At 48.8% G+C, this 20063-nt stretch overlaps 1 protein-coding gene across 1 annotated transcript; it reads left to right on the forward strand.

The window, feature by feature from the left end:
* The first annotated feature begins 1177 nt into the window (after positions 1–1177).
* On the forward strand, positions 1178–19397 carry LOC133357938 (transcription factor E2F4-like). Its single transcript, XM_061576131.1, has 10 exons — positions 1178–1312; positions 4059–4168; positions 5063–5221; positions 6988–7034; positions 9400–9464; positions 10287–10869; positions 12382–12498; positions 14545–14574; positions 15308–15352; positions 16835–19397. The coding sequence occupies exons 1-10, from the start codon at positions 1178–1180 to the stop codon at positions 16948–16950; spliced, it is 1407 nt and encodes a 468-aa protein (XP_061432115.1). The 3' UTR covers positions 16951–19397.
* Positions 19398–20063: the final 666 nt, after the last annotated feature.

The following is a 20063-nucleotide window of genomic DNA, read 5'->3' on the forward strand; positions in this document are numbered from 1 at the left end:
CAGCTTCTACAAAGCGTTATGCAACCGATGAAAAGATATTGCCGCTCGACTGATTCGGAGTGAGACCTCTGCTGTCAAGCCGGAGCCGGTCATGAGCACACTGCCCAGGTATGGGAAACTCTCCACTCTCTCCACTACTGCCCCATCATCGATTGGGAGTTGTGGGGGTGGAATGTCCGATGGTACAAAATACCCAGGTAGGTGCTTAGTTTTGGTGGGGCTGATGGTAAGGCCCCACCTCTTAGTGGCATGCTCCAGTCTCAGCAGCAGCGTCTCCAACTCCTCCTCTGAGTGAGCAGCTATTACCAAATCATCGGCATACATAACGTGGTTGACCAATAGGGAGCCATCCCTTGATCGCACCCGGGCATCGATCAGCCTGCCATTATATCTGTACCAAATGGAAATTCTTCCGGTACAGCTATTGAAGGCTTCACGAACTACGCGGTCAAAATAGATGTTAAATAATGTGGGAGCCAGAGGACATCCCTGTCGCACCCCAAGGTGTACAGGGAATGGCTCTGACTCCCGGCCACGTAGTTTTACCCGGGCCCGCTCACCATCTTGAAGGTCCTTAATGATCGTGAGCAGAGGGTCGGGGACTCCGAAAGCATGAAGAACAACCCAGAGCCCAGGCCTACTGATGGTATCACAGGCCTTGACCAGGTCAATAAAGCAGAAATGTAGGTCTTGTTGGAATTCCCTACACCTCTGCTGTAGCAGACGGACGCTCCAACACACACACACATACTCTTAGGTTTTGTCGGTAAAATCACGTAGGTAAGAATAATAATTATAAAATAATAATAAATGAAAAGAACAAAATTGTGATTTAATTTAGTTATTTTCATTTATTCTTTTTTTATTGTGATTTAATTTAGTTATTTTCATTTATTTTTATTTTATTGTGATTTAATTTAGTTATTTTCATTTATTATTATTTTATTGTGATTTAATTTATTAATTTGCATGTATTCTTATTTTACTATTATTTTTACCTACGTGACTTTACCGAAAAAACCTAAGCGTATGAATCCTTGCAGTCACAAAAGCTTCAAATCTACACACACACAGACAGACATCCACCAACCACCACCCCCACCACCTCGCGTGCCTATCCGTACTAGCAAATAAAATGATATGAGAGCGCCGCGCATGCGCAGTGAGCGCGGCGTGAATGCGGGGCGGCATGGCGGACGGGCCGGGGGTTTCGGGCACGCCGAGCCGACACGAGAAGAGCCTGGGGCTCCTCACCGCCAAGTTCGTGTCGCTGCTGCAGGAGGCCAAGGACGGCGTGCTCGACCTGAAAGTGGTGCGTGTCGCTCGCCCGTCACCTGGGCCCCCTGTCACTCGCTCGCAGGCGTAGCGCGGCGCGAACTCGGGCAGTGTTGTTTGGGAAGGCCCGCGGAGCCTACGGTCTTTCCTAGATTCCCCGCGGGGGGACGAGGCGAGCCGTGCAGCCTGGCCGGATCCCACAGAGGGGGTCGGGGGGGGGGCGCGATGGAGCTGAAGCTGATGGAACTTAATCGCTCTGACGAGACCCGTTGTCACCGTTGTCAGAGACCCCTTTGACGGGACCCTCTTTACGATAGACCCCGTGAACGAATGATCAGGGGAAGCCCCCAACAGGAGGAGCCTTTATCCGCATCTCATAACGAGGGCAGCTGAATCAACGACAGGCTTCTGTCAATGGGAGGCTACTGATAAGACCCCTTTACAGAGGATGCGGCCTGGGGGGGGTGGGGGTATAATCCCTTGTACGGGGTCCTCTTGAGCAATATCTTGTCGGCGAGAACGCATTTGAACCCGCAGATAAGACTTCGTGTCTGTGAGCCCCTGGCTTGCTGTTGAGTTCGTGAGTCGCCATGGCAATGAGCTCTCCCCACCCCTCCTCCTCCCCATTGCTCCATCATCGCACTTTGGATTTGTCGATTAAATAAAGGAATTGGCAACGGTGGTGACTCCTCCTGATGCACACAACCTTTTGTGTTCTTGTAATCGCTAGGCCAAGATTGTCCGAGGAACAGAGAGGACGTTCGTTTTGGGGTTTGGGTTGACTTGTTAAGAGACGTCGTCGTTGCACGTTTTGTGTGGGGTTCAGGGCTTGGGAACATTGTTGAGGTTTTCAGGGGTTTGGCACAAGGGTACGTACTTTTGTTTTCATCTTGGCTACAGAAGTCCATTACGATGATGTATGAAGCCAGCTCACCGGTGTTATTCATTCCCACATTATACACCTTGTAGATTTGATAGTGTATACATATGCAGCAGTACAATTAAATGTAAATAACATATATGCAAGTTTTTCGAGACGCAGTGCAGAAAGAGTGCTCATTTATGGGGTTTTTTTAAAAGAAAGACAGTCCAAGGCAGATGTGATCGAGAGCAGGGAGTTTTGACAGCACTGACCACTTAGGGATGGGAATTCCATAGAATAGTGCAGCAGTATAAATTTCGATTTAAAGCTTTCGTGACTGCAGGGATTCATCTTCTTGGTTCTTTCGGTAAAGTCACGTAGAAGGGAAGTAATAAAATAATAAAAATAAAACATAATAAAATAATTCTCACGACGTTTCGGCCACAACGCAAGTAGCCGTCCTCAGGTGAAACCAAGCACGTGTGCTGTTTCATTCAGACGCTGTCGCCTCGACAGACCTGGTTTCACCTGAGGACGGCTACTTGCGTTGTGGCCGAAACGTCGTGAGAATTATTTTATTATATTTTATTTGTATTATTTTATCACTTCCCTTCTACGTGACTTTACCGAAAGAACCAAGAAGATGAGTGCAGCAGTAGAGAATGAGTGATCTCCCACTGAGCGAAGGTTGACTGTGGGGGCTTCAGTATAGGGCCTTTGTTATTAGACCGGAGAGTTTAGGGGAGTAGAGAGCTAAGAGAGATAAAAGGTAGGAGATCGCGTGTAGTTTACCAGATACAGGAAGGAGTTCTTAGGGTTTGATCCCCACCCGGACGCCTGTATATTTGGAATTTGCGTGTCTCTCCCCAGTGATTGCGTGGATTTTTCTCCAGGCCCTCTGGTTTTCCCCTCCACATTTAGAATTGACATGCGTTTTGGGCTGCTACATATTATTTCCACGTGATAAGCCACTTCGTTGAGCTATTATTTTCGGGCCAGTTTGCGTCTGAAAAATGAGCTATACAGTATAGCTCAGTGAGCCTTAGCTGGTAGAATAAAACAAGGTAGGGCAGTATATTGAGATGATGAGAAAGACATAGGCGAGTAGGTGCAGGTACTGGAGTGAGTTTTGACAGGGGAGAGATGGGGGCAAGTCAATGGATAGTCTCTGTAGTCTTCAACTGTTGCAGCCCATTGAGATTTGTCGCGATGTGGCCACACTCGTGTCGCGCTACATGTGTTCGGTCTTCCAAGTGCCACCGCTATGTCCTGAGCTGCATGTTGAAAGTGGTGTGAGCGTGATAAGGCGTACGGAAACCGCGGCCAGTGTCGTTGCTTGCTGATGCTTGTTATGTAGCGCCTGTAAATGACCGAGTCTGTTTGCCAACAGCAAGCGCCGCTGGGCTGGGTGGCAGAGTGCCAGAGAGGAAAAGGTCATGCAGGGAGGTTTTTTTCACCATCGTAATCGAGGAATTGGGAGTGGAGCGGTGGTGGCGTAGTGCTTACCGCACGACACTGAACCCGGTGACCTGCGTTCGATTGTGATCCACGGCTAACATTAGGGGCGAGCCATATCAGAACCAGTCCGGTCCCCATTTTCCAACCCGCACTGACTAGTGTGGTGATGTATGGTAAAACGATTCTCATGACTAACACGGCGTGGCGAGAGGCCTTGATCTCGCGTTGGATTGACAAAGGGTTCGTACCACACGTTATACATTTTAATTGAAGATACTCACTCATGGCCAGATTGTGGTAGCGCTCATTTCTTTCAGATATCAGCACATGGAAGACAACAGAACTGGTATGCCATCCTATAATTTCCCCTCCGGCCTAAATAGGCGCTTACTAACAGCATATATATTCGTGCGGTGTAAAGGGTTAAGTGGACGATGTGTGTGTGTGTGTGTGGGGAGTCCAGGCTGCAGACACGTTGGCTGTGCGGCAGAAGAGACGGATATACGACATTACCAATGTGCTGGAGGGAATCGGCCTCATTGAGAAGAAGTCCAAAAACAGCATCCAGTGGAAGTAAGTAAGGTCCTCTCCTCCGTCATCGGCATCTCATGGTCTTTCAGTGTTAACAATCCTGCTAGCTCCTGCACACAAGCTGACTCGTTGCTCCATTATTTCTGTCATGGATTCTCACCCTTGGCAAGCAATTGTGTCAAATATGTAAATAGGGTATGGGCCTTGCCTAGCTTGACGAGGCCTTAAATCTTAACGGAGTACCTGGTGCATTGCGTAAACAGCAGCACTGGGGAGACAAATGAAGCAGGGCCTGGTGCTGGGCGCATCACCCTCTCACGCACTGTGTTGGCCTTGATACCTACGACATTATGATTGCACGTGACTTCACCGAAAGAACCAAGAAGATGAATCCCTGCAGTCACGAAAGCTTTAAATATAATTATTTTATTAAGTTTTATTTTTGTTATTTTATTATTTCCCTTCTACGTGACTTTACCGAAAGAACCAAGAAGATGAATCCCTGCAGTCACGAAAGCTTTAAATCGAAAAATTATGATTGTACTAATAATAACAGGTGCTTGCTAGTTGCACATTCCTTAACAGTCTATATAGGCTACATCGGGTATCTTTTTAAATCCTTTATATTAAGTTCGCTTGCTTGCTTGCTTAGGACCGTGCAAATCTTTAGGTCGTTTTTTAACCCACTTCCCGTGATCCAATCGAGCTGACATTTTGCACACAGACTCGTTGTGCGTGACAATGCATTTTCGTGAAAACAATTTTCAGAATTTTTACACTGTTTAGGGAAATTTTTTAAAATATTTAATTACCAATTGTTTAATGCTGCCAGAGGACGAGAGGACTCTAGCCGCCCCGATGCCACGCGTATAAAGCATTTATATTGAAAAACTTTGTTTTTACGGGTTTACTTGTTCTCTGCTTGCGACGTGCCAGGGGACTGGGTCCAGGCTGCAACACGCGCGAGGTGTCGGAGCGCCTCGTGTGCCTCAAGGCCGAGATGCTGGAGCTGGAACGCCGCGAGCAGGAACTGGAGACGCAGCGGTCGTGGGTCCAGCAGAGCATCCGCAACGTCACCGAGGATGCCGGCAACGCCGCATATCCTCCCAGCCCCGCTCGCACCTACAGCCACGCCCCGCCTGGAAGCACGTGTCCAAACTTTGTCATTTTGGCGGACGAGCCAAGTGTGTCTCCGTTGGTCAATATTTAGAAGGTGCATCGGCATGGGGGATGTTGACGTCTGCAAAACATCCGTCAGATATTTTGTGTTTCACTTTAGTTTGTCTTAATATTTTTTTTTTTATTAGATAACTAAACTATTTCTTATTTTACCAGGTAAGGCCCACTGAGTTATATAGCTGTTTTTCAGAAGCGACCTGGCCACACATTATAGCTCAACGAAGTGGCTTATCACGTGGACATTTATAGCTGCCAAATACCCTAAATGTGGAAGGAAAAACTGGAAGGACCAGGAGGAAGATCCACGCAACCATGAGGAGAACATCCAAACTCCAAATGTACAGCAGGTTTCAGGATCGAACCCACGACCTCCTGTATACCAGCCGAGGTAGTTAACATCTCGCCACCGTGGTGCCCCAGATATATACGTTATTAATATTAGTATGCGTGCATTTGCAGTCACTGTATGTGCGCACACCGCAATAAATGCTACAATGGACAGAATGGCAAACGAAGGTACCATCAGGATTCTTAGGCTTCAGTGCTGTTGCACAAGACTCGCATAGCCAGACAGAGACACATTCAGGATTCTTAGGGTTCTGTATAATTACTCTTTGTATAATTGGCTGACAGCCTTCATTGAGAAACAAGGAGGTGAGATGCCGATTGAAGGTAGCGGCGATCAACGAGAATTTGAGAGAATAGGCCGAAGCTGGTTTGAACGTGCAGCCGGAAGGTTGGAAAAATACCATTGAATAATGGAAAGCTCAGACATTTAAAGCTTTCGTGACTGCAGGGATTCATCTTCTTGGTTCTTTTGGTAAAGTCACGTAGAAGGGAAGTAATGAAATAATAAAAATAAAACATAATAAAATAATTCTCACGACGTTTCGGCCACAACGCAAGCAGCCGTCCTCAGGTGACGGCTGCTTGCGCTGTGGCCGAAACGTCGTGAGAATTATTTTATTATGTTTTATTTGTATTATTTTATTACTTCCCTTCTACGTGACTTTACCGAAAGAACCAAGAGGATGAAAGCTCAGACAGTGAATGTTTAGGGGAAGGTGGAAGAGGGGAAGGAGTAAGAGGATTAGACTGCGAGAAGTTGTCGATAAGGACATGAGAGCATGTGACGGCTGCTTATTATGATTCCGCTTGTTTGCCCAGGAAAGCCTCACAAGACCCTTTTTCAGGAGGGTCCTGCCAATATTTTCATTAGTTTCTTACAAGTTGGGGGTGATGTCGCCACCTGTAACCCCCAATTGAGTAATTTACAAGCAATTTGTCTTTGCATTGGGATGTTTGAGCAATTGCGGTTACATGGTATGTTTTTGTATCTATGGGAGGAATCCACAGAATTTGGAGAAAACTCATACAGATGAGGGGGGGGGGGAACGTACAAACTCCACGTAGAAAGGCTGTCTGACTCGGGAATCAAACCCAGGCTCCTTGCCATCAGGCACACGTATTACAGTTGTACAGCGCCTCTTTTAAAGATGAACCACCCTCGGTGCATGTTACCGTGGAGATGGGTGAAAGACTCTGTTGGACCCAGAAAGTGGGCCCCACCCGGCACAAGTCTCGCGTGGGAATCGACGCGGTTGACGTTAAGCGGTATTGGTAGCCGAGGGTTTGGGACGGGTTCGGCGCTGTCTTGTCGCAAGCTGCTCCTTAACGGCCTGCACGCTGGCGTACCTGCCCTACGAGGACCTGTGCCGCTGCTTCCGTGGTGAGTTGGTTACTCTGTTGATATGTGGTGTGCGAGTGTGTTGCGCACACGTGCATATATCCTGAAGCGCGTTTAACGTGAAAGCTTTGGTTATTTTTCGATTTAAAGCTTTCGTGACTGCAGGGATTCATCTTCTTGGTTCTTTCGGTAAAGTCTACGTGACTTTACCGAAAGAACCAAGAAGACTTTGGTTATTTTACGCGGGTATTATTTTCACGTGCCAATGCATCGCTAAATTTTTTATTGATAAAGACTGCTCACGATTATGTTTAATATCCACGCACGATGTTACGCTGGAACTTTTCTGAGCTTCAGGCAGCAAATTCAGAAATGGAATTCAAAAGTGGAGGCTAAACGACAAGAATTTTAGCATTAAAATTGCCAAGTGGCCTCACAAGAAAGTTAATATGGATCACCCCTGTCTATAATATTGGTCGCGAAAGTCTACGTGTTAAACTAACCATCCCTGTGTTAGTACATATTAGTACAAGTAACCCTATTTCCGTTTGATATGTCTGTAACCGAAGTATAATTGTGCTGTGGCCTAAACTTAATCTGCCCGAGCCGACTTGCGCAAACAGGGAATTTATGACTAAACGTTGCTTTACGTTTATGCACTATTTTAGATTTCTCATGTGACAGTTGATTTTGGGTGGCGACATGTTAACTACCTCGCCTGGTATACAGGAGGTCGTGGGTTCAATCCCTACCCTGACTCCTATATATTTGGCGTTTGCATGTTCTCCCCATGGTCGAGTGGATTTTTCTCCATGTCCTCCGGTTTTTCTCTCCACATTTAGAAACATACATTTAGAGTATTTGGTTGCCATAAATGTCCACGTGATAAGCCACTTGGTTGAGGTATCATTTGTGGCCAGGTCGCTTCTGAAAAAGAGCTTTATAGTTCAATGGTCGTTACCTGGTAAAATAAACGTTTTTTTCCGATTTATATTCGCTTCATTGCTGTACTTTTTCGATTTAAAGCTTTCGTGACTGCAGGGATTCATCTTCTTGGTTCTTTCGGTAAAGTCACGTAGAAGGTAAATAATAAAATAATAAAATAAAACATCAAATAATTATCACGACGTTTCGGCCACAACGCATGCAGCCGTCCTCAGACGCTGTCTTTCCGACAGACCTGTTCTTCACCTGAGGACGGCTGCTTGCGTTGTGGCCGAAACGTCGTGAGAATTATTTTATCATGTTTTATTTTTATTATTTTATTATTTCCCTTCTATGTGACTTTACCGAAAGAACCAAGAAGATGTACTTGTTTTTCTTTTATAATTTTCGTGACCATTGTGACTCTTGCAAATGAGACTCAGCCTGGTCTCACTTGAGTTTTCACCCGGTTAAACAACATCAACTTTAAGCGTGCCTTGCTGTATGCACGATGCTTAGGGCTAGACATCACTTCCGGGTGCTGCACCCTGATTGCAGAGCGCTGGTGCAGGCTGGGTAATTGGTAGGCATGTGACCATTCAATTACAAATACTCCCATCCCACCCTCTCCTCCATCTGGGGATTGACGATTTGTAGTTTCATTCACTCAGCTGCCCTTAACGTAACATTTGGATGACTCGGATTAAGCAGTTTTATCTTCGGGACTTCTCCTGCCAGTATACAGGAGGCTGTCTTTGGTGTAGGCCAATCAATTTTAAGAAGAGTGCATATAAATTTGCATACAGTAAAACCTTGGCTGGCGAGCATAATTCGTTTCGGAAACGTGTTTGTAATCCAAAGCACTCGTGTATCAGTTGTGATCACGTGACGCTCGGCAGACAAAGCGTATACACGTACTACTCGTATTGCAAGTCCTCGCTCGTTTATCAAATTAATATTTATTTAAAAAATTTGCTCGGCTTGCAAAACACTCGCAGACCAAGTTACTCGCAATCCAAGGTTTTACTGTGTTTGTATGTTTTACCACAAGTATGTGTGATTAATACAGACTTGATGCCTTGTAACAGGTGTCTATTTGGTGTTTTAACATCTTAACACCTGTGATTTTGCCGGAAGGGGAAAAGCCTTTTCTTCTTTAACCATTTCGATGACATTTGCGTGAATACTCGATAATTGTTACTCGTGCACGCGATTTGACGCTTGCATAGCGAGCCCGGGATACGTGTAAAATAAGAATTGCCGGATCGATGTGTGCCGAGCGATTGATGCGTGTGTGGTTGCCAGAGGTGTGGACTCGAGTCATGTGACTTGGACTCGAGTCAGACTCGAGTCATGAATTTGATGACTTCAGACTCGACTTGGACTTGCATAACAATGACTTTGTCCCACCCCTGGTGGTTGCAGTCTGGTGAGCCATGGTTAATTGAGTGCTACCGCCCTGATGCACATGTTTCTCCTGCAGCGGACACACTGCTCGTCATCAAGGCCCCGGTGGGAACGGAGCTTGAGGTGCCCTTCCCGGACAATGTAGGTGCCTGTTCAAAAAGATATTTTTCCTGTCATAGTTTTTAAGTGCCGCATTGAGATGAGTGCGGTGTTGGCTGATACGAAAAACGACAGAGGCCAATATTTGAGACGCATTTTTAGGCCAAAAAATGCTAATTTATACACAATGGATATTTTATATGCTGAATAACTATGAGTAATCTTCTTGGTTCTTTCGGTAAAGTCACGTAGAAGGAAAATGATAAAATAATAAAAATAAAACAATAAAATAAAAATAAAACATAATAAAATAATGTTTTATTTTTATTATTTTATCATTTTTCTTCTACGTGACTTTACCGAAAGAACCAAGAAGATGAATCCCTGCAGTCACGAAAGCTTTAAATCGAAACTATGAATAAGCCAACTAATCATAGATATCCATTGTAATTTATATGACTGCATTCACCCCTGATTAACTCACAGTGACAACATCACATTTACCCCTGTATTTAAAACCGAAACAGGCGGATTTCTCCACAATTTTTGGCTGTCGCCTGGTGAGACTGGTTGTAATTACCGGCGAAACGTCATACTCGAATTGTAAATGTTGTGGGTTTACTCCCGAACACACCGGTTTGCCGAGTTGGTAACTAATTGTCATGTTTTGTTTACACGACAAACCTTATTAATTAGCTGTGTCGGGTGGTGGCGGGTTTAACGACACATTAATATTTACGCGATCTAACCTAAAAACCCTCTCGTTGACCTTGCTTTGTGTTAAAAATTATGAATTGCTTCTGCGTGTATGCATGCGTGTGTATATTTGTGCGGGTGTGTACGCACCTACGTTCCTGTGCTCAGGTCTCCGGAGGCCAATCCAAGTTCCAGATCCACCTGCGCAGCCAGTCGGGCCCCATCAACGTCCTGCTGGTGAACAAGGACAGCGGCGGCAGCTCCTCGCCCGTCGTGGTCCCCGTGCCGCCTCCGCCTTGCTCCCCGCCGGCGGGGGAGGCACCGGCACGCGCCGCCACTCCGATCACCGACGGCGCGTTCGCGGCGGCCCTGCAGGCACGCTGCGCCGCCACGAGCCACGCGGAAGATGCCGCGCTGTCCATCGCGACGAGCGCTGTCCCGTCCGGTGCGACGAACGCCGGCGACGACGGCGGCGGCGTCGACGACGCAAGGCCACGGCTGCCGACAACGCCGACTGCGCCGTCTGCCGGGGAGGCGGACGAGGGCGGCGGCAAAGGCGGAAAGAACGGCAGGGAGGGGAAGGAGGAGGAGAAAGAGAGAGGAGGGCGGAGGAAGAGCGGCTCGGAGTGGCGGCGTGGGAGCCCGGGGCGGAGGGAAGGGCTGCGCTCGGGGGACCGGGGCCCAGCGGGGGCCGTAGCCGCGGCGGCAGAGCCGAGCGGATGCGCCGCCGCCAAACTGGACCTGGGCTCAGGTGTGCGCAATGTCACCTGCACGCTCGCTCACAACTTTTCACGCCCTCCATACTCGCATACTGGCAAACAAGGAAACTTGTATGCGAAGCGCTTGGGGGAAAGGGAGGGGGATGACGAAATTAGAGGCTGAGCAGGGGTCATCAATAACTCGTCAGTGTTCTTGGTTCTTTCGGTAAAGTCACGTAGAAGGGAAATAATAAAATAATAAAAATAAAACATAATAAAAGAATTCTCACGATGTTTCGGCCACAATGCAAGCAGCCGTCCTCAGGTGAAGAACAGGTCTGTCGGGAAGACAGCGTCTGAATGAAACACCCCAGGCTTGGAGCGTATATATATATGTTGTATTTTTATTATTTTATTATTTCCCTTCTACGTGACTTTACCGAAAGAACCAAGAAGATGAATCCCTGCAGTCACGAAAGCTTTAAATCGAAATTTAACTCGTCAGTGGTCATGGATGATCAGAGTAGTGCGTACGTATGTTGAACTTCTCTCGCACCGTACGTAGACAACCGTGCCAATCGGAGATGCGGGGGAAGGACGACAAACTAAAACACAAAGAGCAGTTCTACAGAAATGAGTTTTCAATCTAGATTTAAAAGTGCATGTCTGCAGTGGCTTCATAATATTGGAAGGAAGGGCGTTCCATTTGGCCACAGAACGGACAGTAGATGTGAGTTGAGAAGAGGCACAAAATAGAGGTTCAAGGAGAAAGAAATCCGAGCACCCGACCGCATGCGGGAATTGACCTTTATTGGTATTGGAACTGAGCTACATATGACCCATGAGCTCTGACTCCATCTGTGGGATGAGTTGGTGACACCGTAGAGAGGAAATTGCCGTGACCGGTGCGTGCTTGTTGGGGAGCGGCGGCACGGTGGTTAGCGCACGCTGCTACGAACCCAATGATGCGGGTTCGTTTCCCACTCAGAGCCAACGTCGCTGATGAAATGCTAAACTGGTCATGTGCGCTCCCTTAAATCGACACGGCCTTTAATGAGTAACCGGTGCATTGTGTGAACATCGGCATTGGGGAGGGACATAGGTGGCCGGCGTGATGTCGGCTTTCGTAGGATGCTCTCTCGCAGCACTTGCCCCAACCATCTGCTCAAGGCTACGTGGAGATCTTTGTCTCATGTTCTTAGGTTTTTTCGGTAAAGTCACGTAGGTAAAAAATTTACAATTAATAAAAGTAAAATAAAAGAAAAATCACGACGTTTCGGAGGCAACACAAGCTTCCGTCTTCAGGTGGAACCGTCACAGCACGACAGCTGTATCAAGTGAGAGAAATTCCAAGAAAACAGTCCTTGTGTGAAAGCGATGGGTATTACCTTGTTATCTCGGCATCTCTTTAGGAAGGGCCAGCGTCTCGAGAAGCTGTGACTTCTTGTCTCGTCGTCTGTTTACCTACGTGACTTTACCGAAAAAACCTACGAATATGAATCCTTGCAGTCACGAAAGCTTCAAATCTAGGATCTTTGTCTCTTTGTTGTGTCTGCGCTGGACAGACGGCGGGGTGCCAGGCGCGAGCTCTATGCCGGTGGCAGTGCCACAGGCGGCGGGGGGCCCTCTCGACGCGCCCCCACCTCACACATTCCAGCCCATTAAACCAGAGGGCTCCCAAGGTACAAAGAAACGCAGGCCCGCCCGCCCGCCTCGTGCTCTTCGTGTGTCACGCCGCTTCTGAGGGTCCCTGCTCTTGTTGTGTAGATAATGTGCGCGCTGCACATTAGCAACAATTGCCACAGAGCCAATTGGTACCTCTACCAATTCAATCGCTGTGTGTGGTGTGTGTGTGTCGTCGGTAGTTTCACGTTTATTTTGTTTGTGTAAGAGTGACTGGGGGGCGTGCGTCTGCTGGTAGGTGGGCAATGATTGCTGCTGTGTGCATCATCCCAAATGAGTAACTTGTGGTGGGATTTTCGGAGGTGGAAAATTTCAAGTGCGGTTAAATCACCATAACGGACCCGCACTGCACGGGTGAGGCCCTCGTTCAGCGGTGGGATTGTAGGAAAGGGCTGTGCACGAGGTCGCAACCGGGTACCCGATACCCGTACCCTACCCGATACCCGGCTACCTGTACCCGGCCGGGTAAGGGTACCCGTTTGCGACCCTGGTGCGGCTGGGTTACGGGTAGGCCGTGAGTCACTGGTGAGTAACCGTTTGTCACTCATTTCCCAACGTCTTGTCTCTTCTCACAATTCAAGTTCCTAAAATCAACCCACCCGCGCCTGCAACATGGCTTCATCCCAGAGGTCGCAATCAGGTACCCGATACCCGTACCCTACCCGTACCCGGCCAGGTACGGGTACGGGTACGGCCGGGTACGGCTACCCGTTTGCGACCCTGGTGCGGCCGGGTACGGGTAAGGAATCAAAACCCGTTTGCGACCTCTGGCTGTGCATGGTCCTCACGAGCACCGTTCGACGAACTGCGAGTGTGAGTCACCATTGATTGATGGCGGGTCACACTCGCAGCTTGCGCTGCCACTGCTGCCACTGCTGCTGCTCCTCCAAGGGCTGGGCGTAGGTGCTCCGTGCATCTTTATGAACGGCCAAGTGGCTGAGCCCTCTCTGGTGGTTTGTCCGTTGCTGGTGGACAGGAGACGCGGTCTGGCCAAGCGCCAGCAAGGGAAGTGGTCAGGCTCGACGGTTGGCAAAAGCCGTTCTGGGGTTGGGGAGGGGGGTTCGGGAGAAGCTTTTCTTTAACGTGCGTCCAAAAACTATAAATTACAAAACTATTTTAAGTTTACAAGGTAAGGCCCACTGAGCTAATATAGCTCTTTCAGAAGCGAATTGGCCGCAGATGATAGCTCGGCGAAGTGGCTTATTATCACGTGGACATTTATAGCGGTAGCCAAATACTCCTAAACGCGTGCTGTGGATTATAAATGGGAAGGGGGAAAATAGAGGACCAGGAGAAAAATGCACTTGACCACAGGGAGAGAGACATACAAACTCCATATATACAGGCTTCAGGGTCAGGATCGAACCCATGAACTCCTGCATACCAGGCGAGGTCGTTAACATCTCGCCACTGCAGCGCCTCATACGTGCGCTCATTCATTCCTTCAAGCAAGTTTCTTGACAGTACTTGTAATGAGTGAAATAAGGACATTGACGAATCGGGCAGAGCAAAAACTGAAAGTTACACAGAGAAGCATGGAAGGTTGCATGCTTGAAATTACACTTGGAGACAAATAGGAACCTATAGATTTGAGAACAGTGGCACGTCACAGACACCATATTGACCGTTACGAAAATGTAGTGGGCTTGTACAGGACCCGTCGCTAGGAGTAGAGACGATGGCCGGTAGTCAAGACTAAATGTTTTGGTGGCAGCCAAAGGAGGGATCGCACCCGAGAGGGCGTCCAACGGAGAGATGGAGCAATGAAAATCCGCTCGTGTGCAGGAGCTTGATGGTTGAACCGTTGCATCGCGGCGCTGCGAGAGGTCGCGACGACTTTGGGGGAGGCCTTCATCCAACAGTGGGTTGATTGTGGCTGACGATGGCGACGATTAAATGTGTAAATGCTGTAAAGTGTTAACTTTGCCGATGAGGTGTAGTGTGATGGCCTAAGATACAGGGCTGTCTAGGAAGAGTATCGGCCTGTTTAAAAGTGCAGTGATGGCCAAACGCCTAACCTCTTCAATGCCTTTTCCGCCCTGCAGGGTTCGAGGACATGTTTGAGTTTGCGAAAGGTACGAGCACACCCCGCACACGCTCGCTACGTACCCCGCACACGCTCGCTACGTACCCCGCACACGCTCACGATCTACCCCACACACACGTCCAAGGCGATGCCTTTAACGGCCTTAGCTGAGCCTTTCCGGCACGGATCAGACGGTCTAGTTTGGCACCGCTTTAGCGCTAGGTTTGAGATGTGGGCCCGGCGTGTGGCGCGTTTGCCGCTCGTTGCAGAGGCTGCCCTGGTCAATACTGCGGTGTGTCTTTACCGTAAAACACTCCGCGCCGGCTGCTTCACAGTGGACGTTAGAGAGCCCATGACGTCATCATAAAACTTGTAAGCCATTGTGTGGTGGCGTCACGGTCCAAATTTGCCAAATTTAGACAAATTACCTGCAAATAACTCGATTGGGATGACACCTAGCAATGATTGCGCCCCTCATCCTTCCTCTACTGGTAGACTAATGCCTGAAACTTGGCAAGACCACTTTCTCGTGTTGAGTTGCCTTGTACCCACAGGGACAGCTGCCGCTGGGGGGGGGGGTGCCCTTTGCAATGTGTTGAGTTGAGATGCAATGAAAGTCGCTCATCACGCGTAAAGTGCCCTAAGACGCCGCAGCATGAAGGAGGGCGGCTCGGCAAAGTCAAATCATAGTCGTTCGTTGTCATCGTTGATATTGTGGGTGCTCGCTGGCCAATTGCCGACGGGAAATTGTCACCGATTCGTGCCTCCCCTCTGCTCCGCAGACGTCGTGGACTCGGAGCTACTGAAGGAGCTGATGTCTGTAGACAGTAAGTGTCCTATCGTGCGTGGTCCGGTGGGGAGCGGTGGCGCAGTGGTTAGCGCACTCTGCTATGAACTCGGCAACCCGAGTTCGTTTCCCCGCTCGCGGCCAAAGTTGGTGACGAATATCTGAACCAGTCCTGGGCCTCCCCTCGGTTGGCTCTGGCTTAAATCGGCATCTGCTGCAGTGTGTGAGATCCAACATTGGGGGGGAGACGGAGGTGGGAATTGATATTCACCCAATGCCGATAAATGGCACTGCAAAATACTCATTTGGGTTTACACCGGGCAACGTCGCCTTCTCCCGCGAAAACTTGGCAAGACCGCTCCTGAAAGAGCGAGTCTTTATTGACGACAATCCGGACTCGAATTTGGGAACCACCAGTGTCGGATAGACTGCGAGAGACGCCGGGGGGGGGGGGGGGGGGCACACAAGGGCCTGCGCGCGCGCGTGTGTGCATCGTAACCAAAAAGCATTCCACGTATCTTCTTGGTTCTTTCGGTAAAGTCACGTAAAGAACCAAGAAGATGAATCCCTGCAGTCACGAAAGCTTTAAACCATTCCACGTATGTTGGTTAACTGTGAATAAACCAACTGGTAATTGGTACTGCATATTCTCAGATTGACATAACCAATTGTAATTTATCTGAGTATATTTAGTCCCTCCTCTGGTCTTCACACCTGATATGCTCACAGTAATGGCATCACCTTGACTCTATTGAAGACCGAGACAGGAAGACTTGTTCACAATTTCTGTAAAATCGCCCGATGAAGCTGGCTGTAATTGGCAGCAGAACGTCGAACTAATCGAATTGTAAATGTTGTGCATTTAGTCTGCAACACACCGGCGTGCTGTAGTAGTATACTACACTATACACTGCACTCTACATTACACACTACACTACATACTAATCGACAATACACGACACTGCTATACACTAAACTATACACTACTATACACGACATTATACACTACACTATACACTACACTACATACTACACGACTATACACGACACTGCTGTACACTACACTATACACTAAACTATACACGACACTATATTCTACATTATACACTACACTATACACTACACTATACACTACGCACTACTATACACTACACAATAGACTACACACTAATGTACACCACTAGTGTACACTGCACTATACACTAAACTATACACTACTATACACTACACACTAATATACACTACACGACTGTACACTACACTATACACTACACTACACACTAATATAAACCACTACTGTACACTACACTATACACTACACTATACACTGCTATACACTATACTAGTAACTAATTGGCACTTTTGTTTACGTGACAAACCCAGACACTTTGGCCGTGTCAGGTGGTGGTGGGTGAACCACGCATTTATATTTACCGCGCTCTTACGCAAAATCCTTTGCTGTGGATGATATTGGTCGCGAAAGCCGACTGCGCCGTGTTAAACTGCATCCTCTGCATTGCAGCCTTCTCCCCACTGCTGCGGCTCTCCCCGCCGCCCGGCGACCAGGACTATTACTTCAACCTGGACGAGAGCGAAGGCCTGTGCGACCTCTTCGACATCCCGCTGCTCGACCTATGAGGAGGTCGTCCCCCGCTCACTCGCTCGCTCGCTCGCTCGCTCGTCTGCTACTTGTCCCCTCACCTCCTGGCCACGGGGCCCTCTGCCCACATTCATTCCCAACCATCGGCTCGCCCTCACGTTGGCGCGGGTGACGATTCGTCATCGGCACGGGTGACGATAGCCATTCGACGTGTTGTCGTGATTCGGTGGGGTGGGGGGCCGCGATTGGATTGAAGAATCGATAATTTTTTAGTCTTTGTACCGTCTCGCCTCATTTGTTATTGTCTCCCTCAATGTCTCCCGTCAACCTCATTTTTATTGTCTGTCACTTGTATTGCACCCGTCACTTCTGCCATCTCGTTTGTACTGTGTCTGAATGTACGATCTGCTCACTTTCAACTCGACGCCCCCCGCGTGGCGTGAGTGTACAACAGAGACGACTCCGATCATGGAAGCGATCACCTTGTTACGCGCCTACCCTCGCATTCACCCACCCCCTCCACCCACAACAACCCCCCCCCCCTCCACACTACACCCGAGTCGGAGCAAGCCTAAAACTCCCTTCTCTTGAGCTGCACTGCCCGTAACGAGCTGCGGCCCAAGGCCTGGCCACAGCCGCTTAATTTTAAGCACTTAACTGTTTTTAGACCTTCACCTAATGATTTCATAGCAATGACGAGTGGTTCTTTTTAGTTTAACGAGATGGTGCCAGATGCCTCTCCGACCCGTTGGAATGTTCAGTGTCCTGCCCATGTGTCTGTTGTTCTCTGTCCTGCCTTTTGGTACATTCACTGTCCTGGCCATGGCCTGTATGTTCACTGTCCTGCCCATGCGTGTGTGTGTGTGTTCACTCTCCTGCCCGCTTGTATATTCACTGCCCTGCCCGTGTGTGTGTGTGCTCACCGTCTTTCCCTTGTTGGCAGAGTAGGGGGCACACGTGATGCATCTGCTATTCATCTGAGTCAGTCAACTCATGACACCTAGATGTGTCCCATGACCTTCCGCCAGGCAGCCCCAAATGTCACCTAGCCTGGCACAGGCACCGTGGTGATGTCACCACTACTTGGTGGTGAATGGCAGTTGCCCATGTGTGTATATTCAAGCCTGCCCGGGTGTGTGTGTTTACTGTTCTGCCCATGCGTGTATATTCACTCTTCTGCCCATGTGTGTATATTCAGGCCTGCCCGTGTGTGTATATTCAGGCCTGCCCGTGTGTGTTGACTGTCCCTCTCGCATTGTTTTATACCAGACTCTCGTAATTAGCTCGGGACCGCACCCCGCGTAGACGGTCCCATTTTGTATATTAATACGGTAACAGTAAAGGCATATTTTTCTACTTTAAAATAAGCAGCGCGCGTATGTGTGTCTGTGTTGTGTGTTTATAACAAATGGCGAGGGCCGCAGTGTCCCTGTGTGTGTGTGCGTGTGTTGTCACTGCTGCGGTTTTATCATTGTAATCGGAGCGTCGCTTTGGCCGTGTGCCCCACCGCACGGTGGTGAGGGGGCAGTGGGGGGGCAGCTTTTTGGCCGTGGGAGATGAGAACCCTGCAGGACGGTCACGAAGCTGCTCCGAGTCTTCTTCTCGTAAAAGAAGAGGCCTTGCGGCGAAGCACGGGACGTGGCTCCGGACACTTATTGGGAAGACCGAGGCCGTCGCTGCTCGTGCCACACCCTGATGACCGCCACGTGTGGCGCTGACCGACCAACCACCGCCCCTGCCGCTGCCTTTAGATTTCACAGAGCAAGGAATGTACTGACCCTGGCCACACGGGGGTGCCAAGGTTGGCTCGTGAGACTTGTCGAGTGGCCTACGGCACTGGCCAGACCTGCCGCTGTCACCCGCCCGCTCTTGTGTGGGCCGGCGAGGATCAGGTGGTGGATGACCAATTGGCGGTGCCACTTTTTTTTTTAAGTGGTCGGAGGCTGCCACTGTTATGGGGGCGTGGGGGGGGAGCTAAGGTTACGGCATTTATTTCCCCAGGGGTATTAAAAGCCAGTTTTTTTGTGAGGCGTCGTAGCCGAGTGGCACGGATCACTGTAGCAAAGGATGCAAATTCGAATGCCCAAATTGTGCAGCATTGCTCCTTAAAGTTACAACAACTTCAAATGTTGTAATTGATACTCGCTAATGTTTATCGAGTAATAATTATAGCAAACAAAAATATTTTAATTTAAAAAATCCAACGTTGTGACGGGAATTGCATGTTCTTCCCTGCGGCGAGTGCTGCCCTCAGGTGGTTACCGCCTCTCCGAGAAATGCTAGGTTCAACACCAGTTTGGGATGCTCCGGTGTGGAGTGTAAAAGTCATCTCGAGTACGTATATTGCATTCTCGGTGCAACGTAGGTATTGCGTTAATACGTTTTATTTTGACTGCTGCGCAGGCCGCTCACTTACCCCGTGAGCATTTGCATTTTTAGTGGGGAGGGTTCAAGTCTGTTGGTTACCAATTGCAAAGGGGGGGGGGGGGGGGCATCGTTCCCCCTGCCCCCCTGCCCCCCAGCTCTTGCAATTGAGCTCCCTGATCTCTACAGAGTTCTTACCTGGTTAAAGGAAATTTACTTAACTAGTGGCACTGCCTATGGGTGGACCATCGCACCTGGTCACATTGAAGACGGTAGCGGCGATTAAGGGGTGTAACGATACCTTGAACCATCGATTCTCTAAGCTCGTGACGCATTTTATTATGATCACGCTCGTTTACTCAGGAAAGCATCGCCGAGTCCCAAAACTCCTAATCTGGAGGCTCCTCCCAAGATGTTTTGCATTTGCGGCCGACGATTGATATTTATATTGTAAACCTTAATTTTAATTTTCAAACGTGTGATATTTTTTTTAAATGTCCCACTGTCGGCGAAGCAGAGCCGGCGGGTAGTATATATTTTTTTTTATTGTGGTTCATGCTGCATTATTAATCGGGGCGGCCTCTGGATTCGAACCGTGTGAACCTCAGAAACAAGTGACGGAATGTCCTGCCGCTCGGCCAAGTGAATCTAATCGCCTAAGAATCGATGTTTTCAGCTTCGTACGTGCTGTGTGCGCTTTGAATTGAACCTTATTGCAGGATCCCGAGGTCCCATAAGCCCCCGGCTCTCACATAAACTGCGTTGCGACGTCATTTTATGTCTGTTG

Source organism: Lethenteron reissneri, chromosome 60 (assembly GCF_015708825.2).
Source record: "Lethenteron reissneri isolate LAM-NWPU_2019-01 chromosome 60, ASM1570882v1, whole genome shotgun sequence".
Classification (NCBI taxonomy): Eukaryota; Metazoa; Chordata; class Hyperoartia; order Petromyzontiformes; family Petromyzontidae; genus Lethenteron; species Lethenteron reissneri.

Excerpts from the sequence above, each read along its gene's own strand:
- LOC133357938 (XM_061576131.1), top strand. The coding sequence starts at position 1,178 with ATGCGGGGCGGCATGGCGGACGGGCCGGGGGTTTCGGGCACGCCGAGC. Across the intron at positions 12,499-14,544 it reads TAAACCAGAGGGCTCCCAAG|GGTTCGAGGACATGTTTGAG; the intron begins GTACAAAGAAAC and ends TCCGCCCTGCAG. Across the intron at positions 14,575-15,307 it reads CATGTTTGAGTTTGCGAAAG|ACGTCGTGGACTCGGAGCTA; the intron begins GTACGAGCACAC and ends TCTGCTCCGCAG.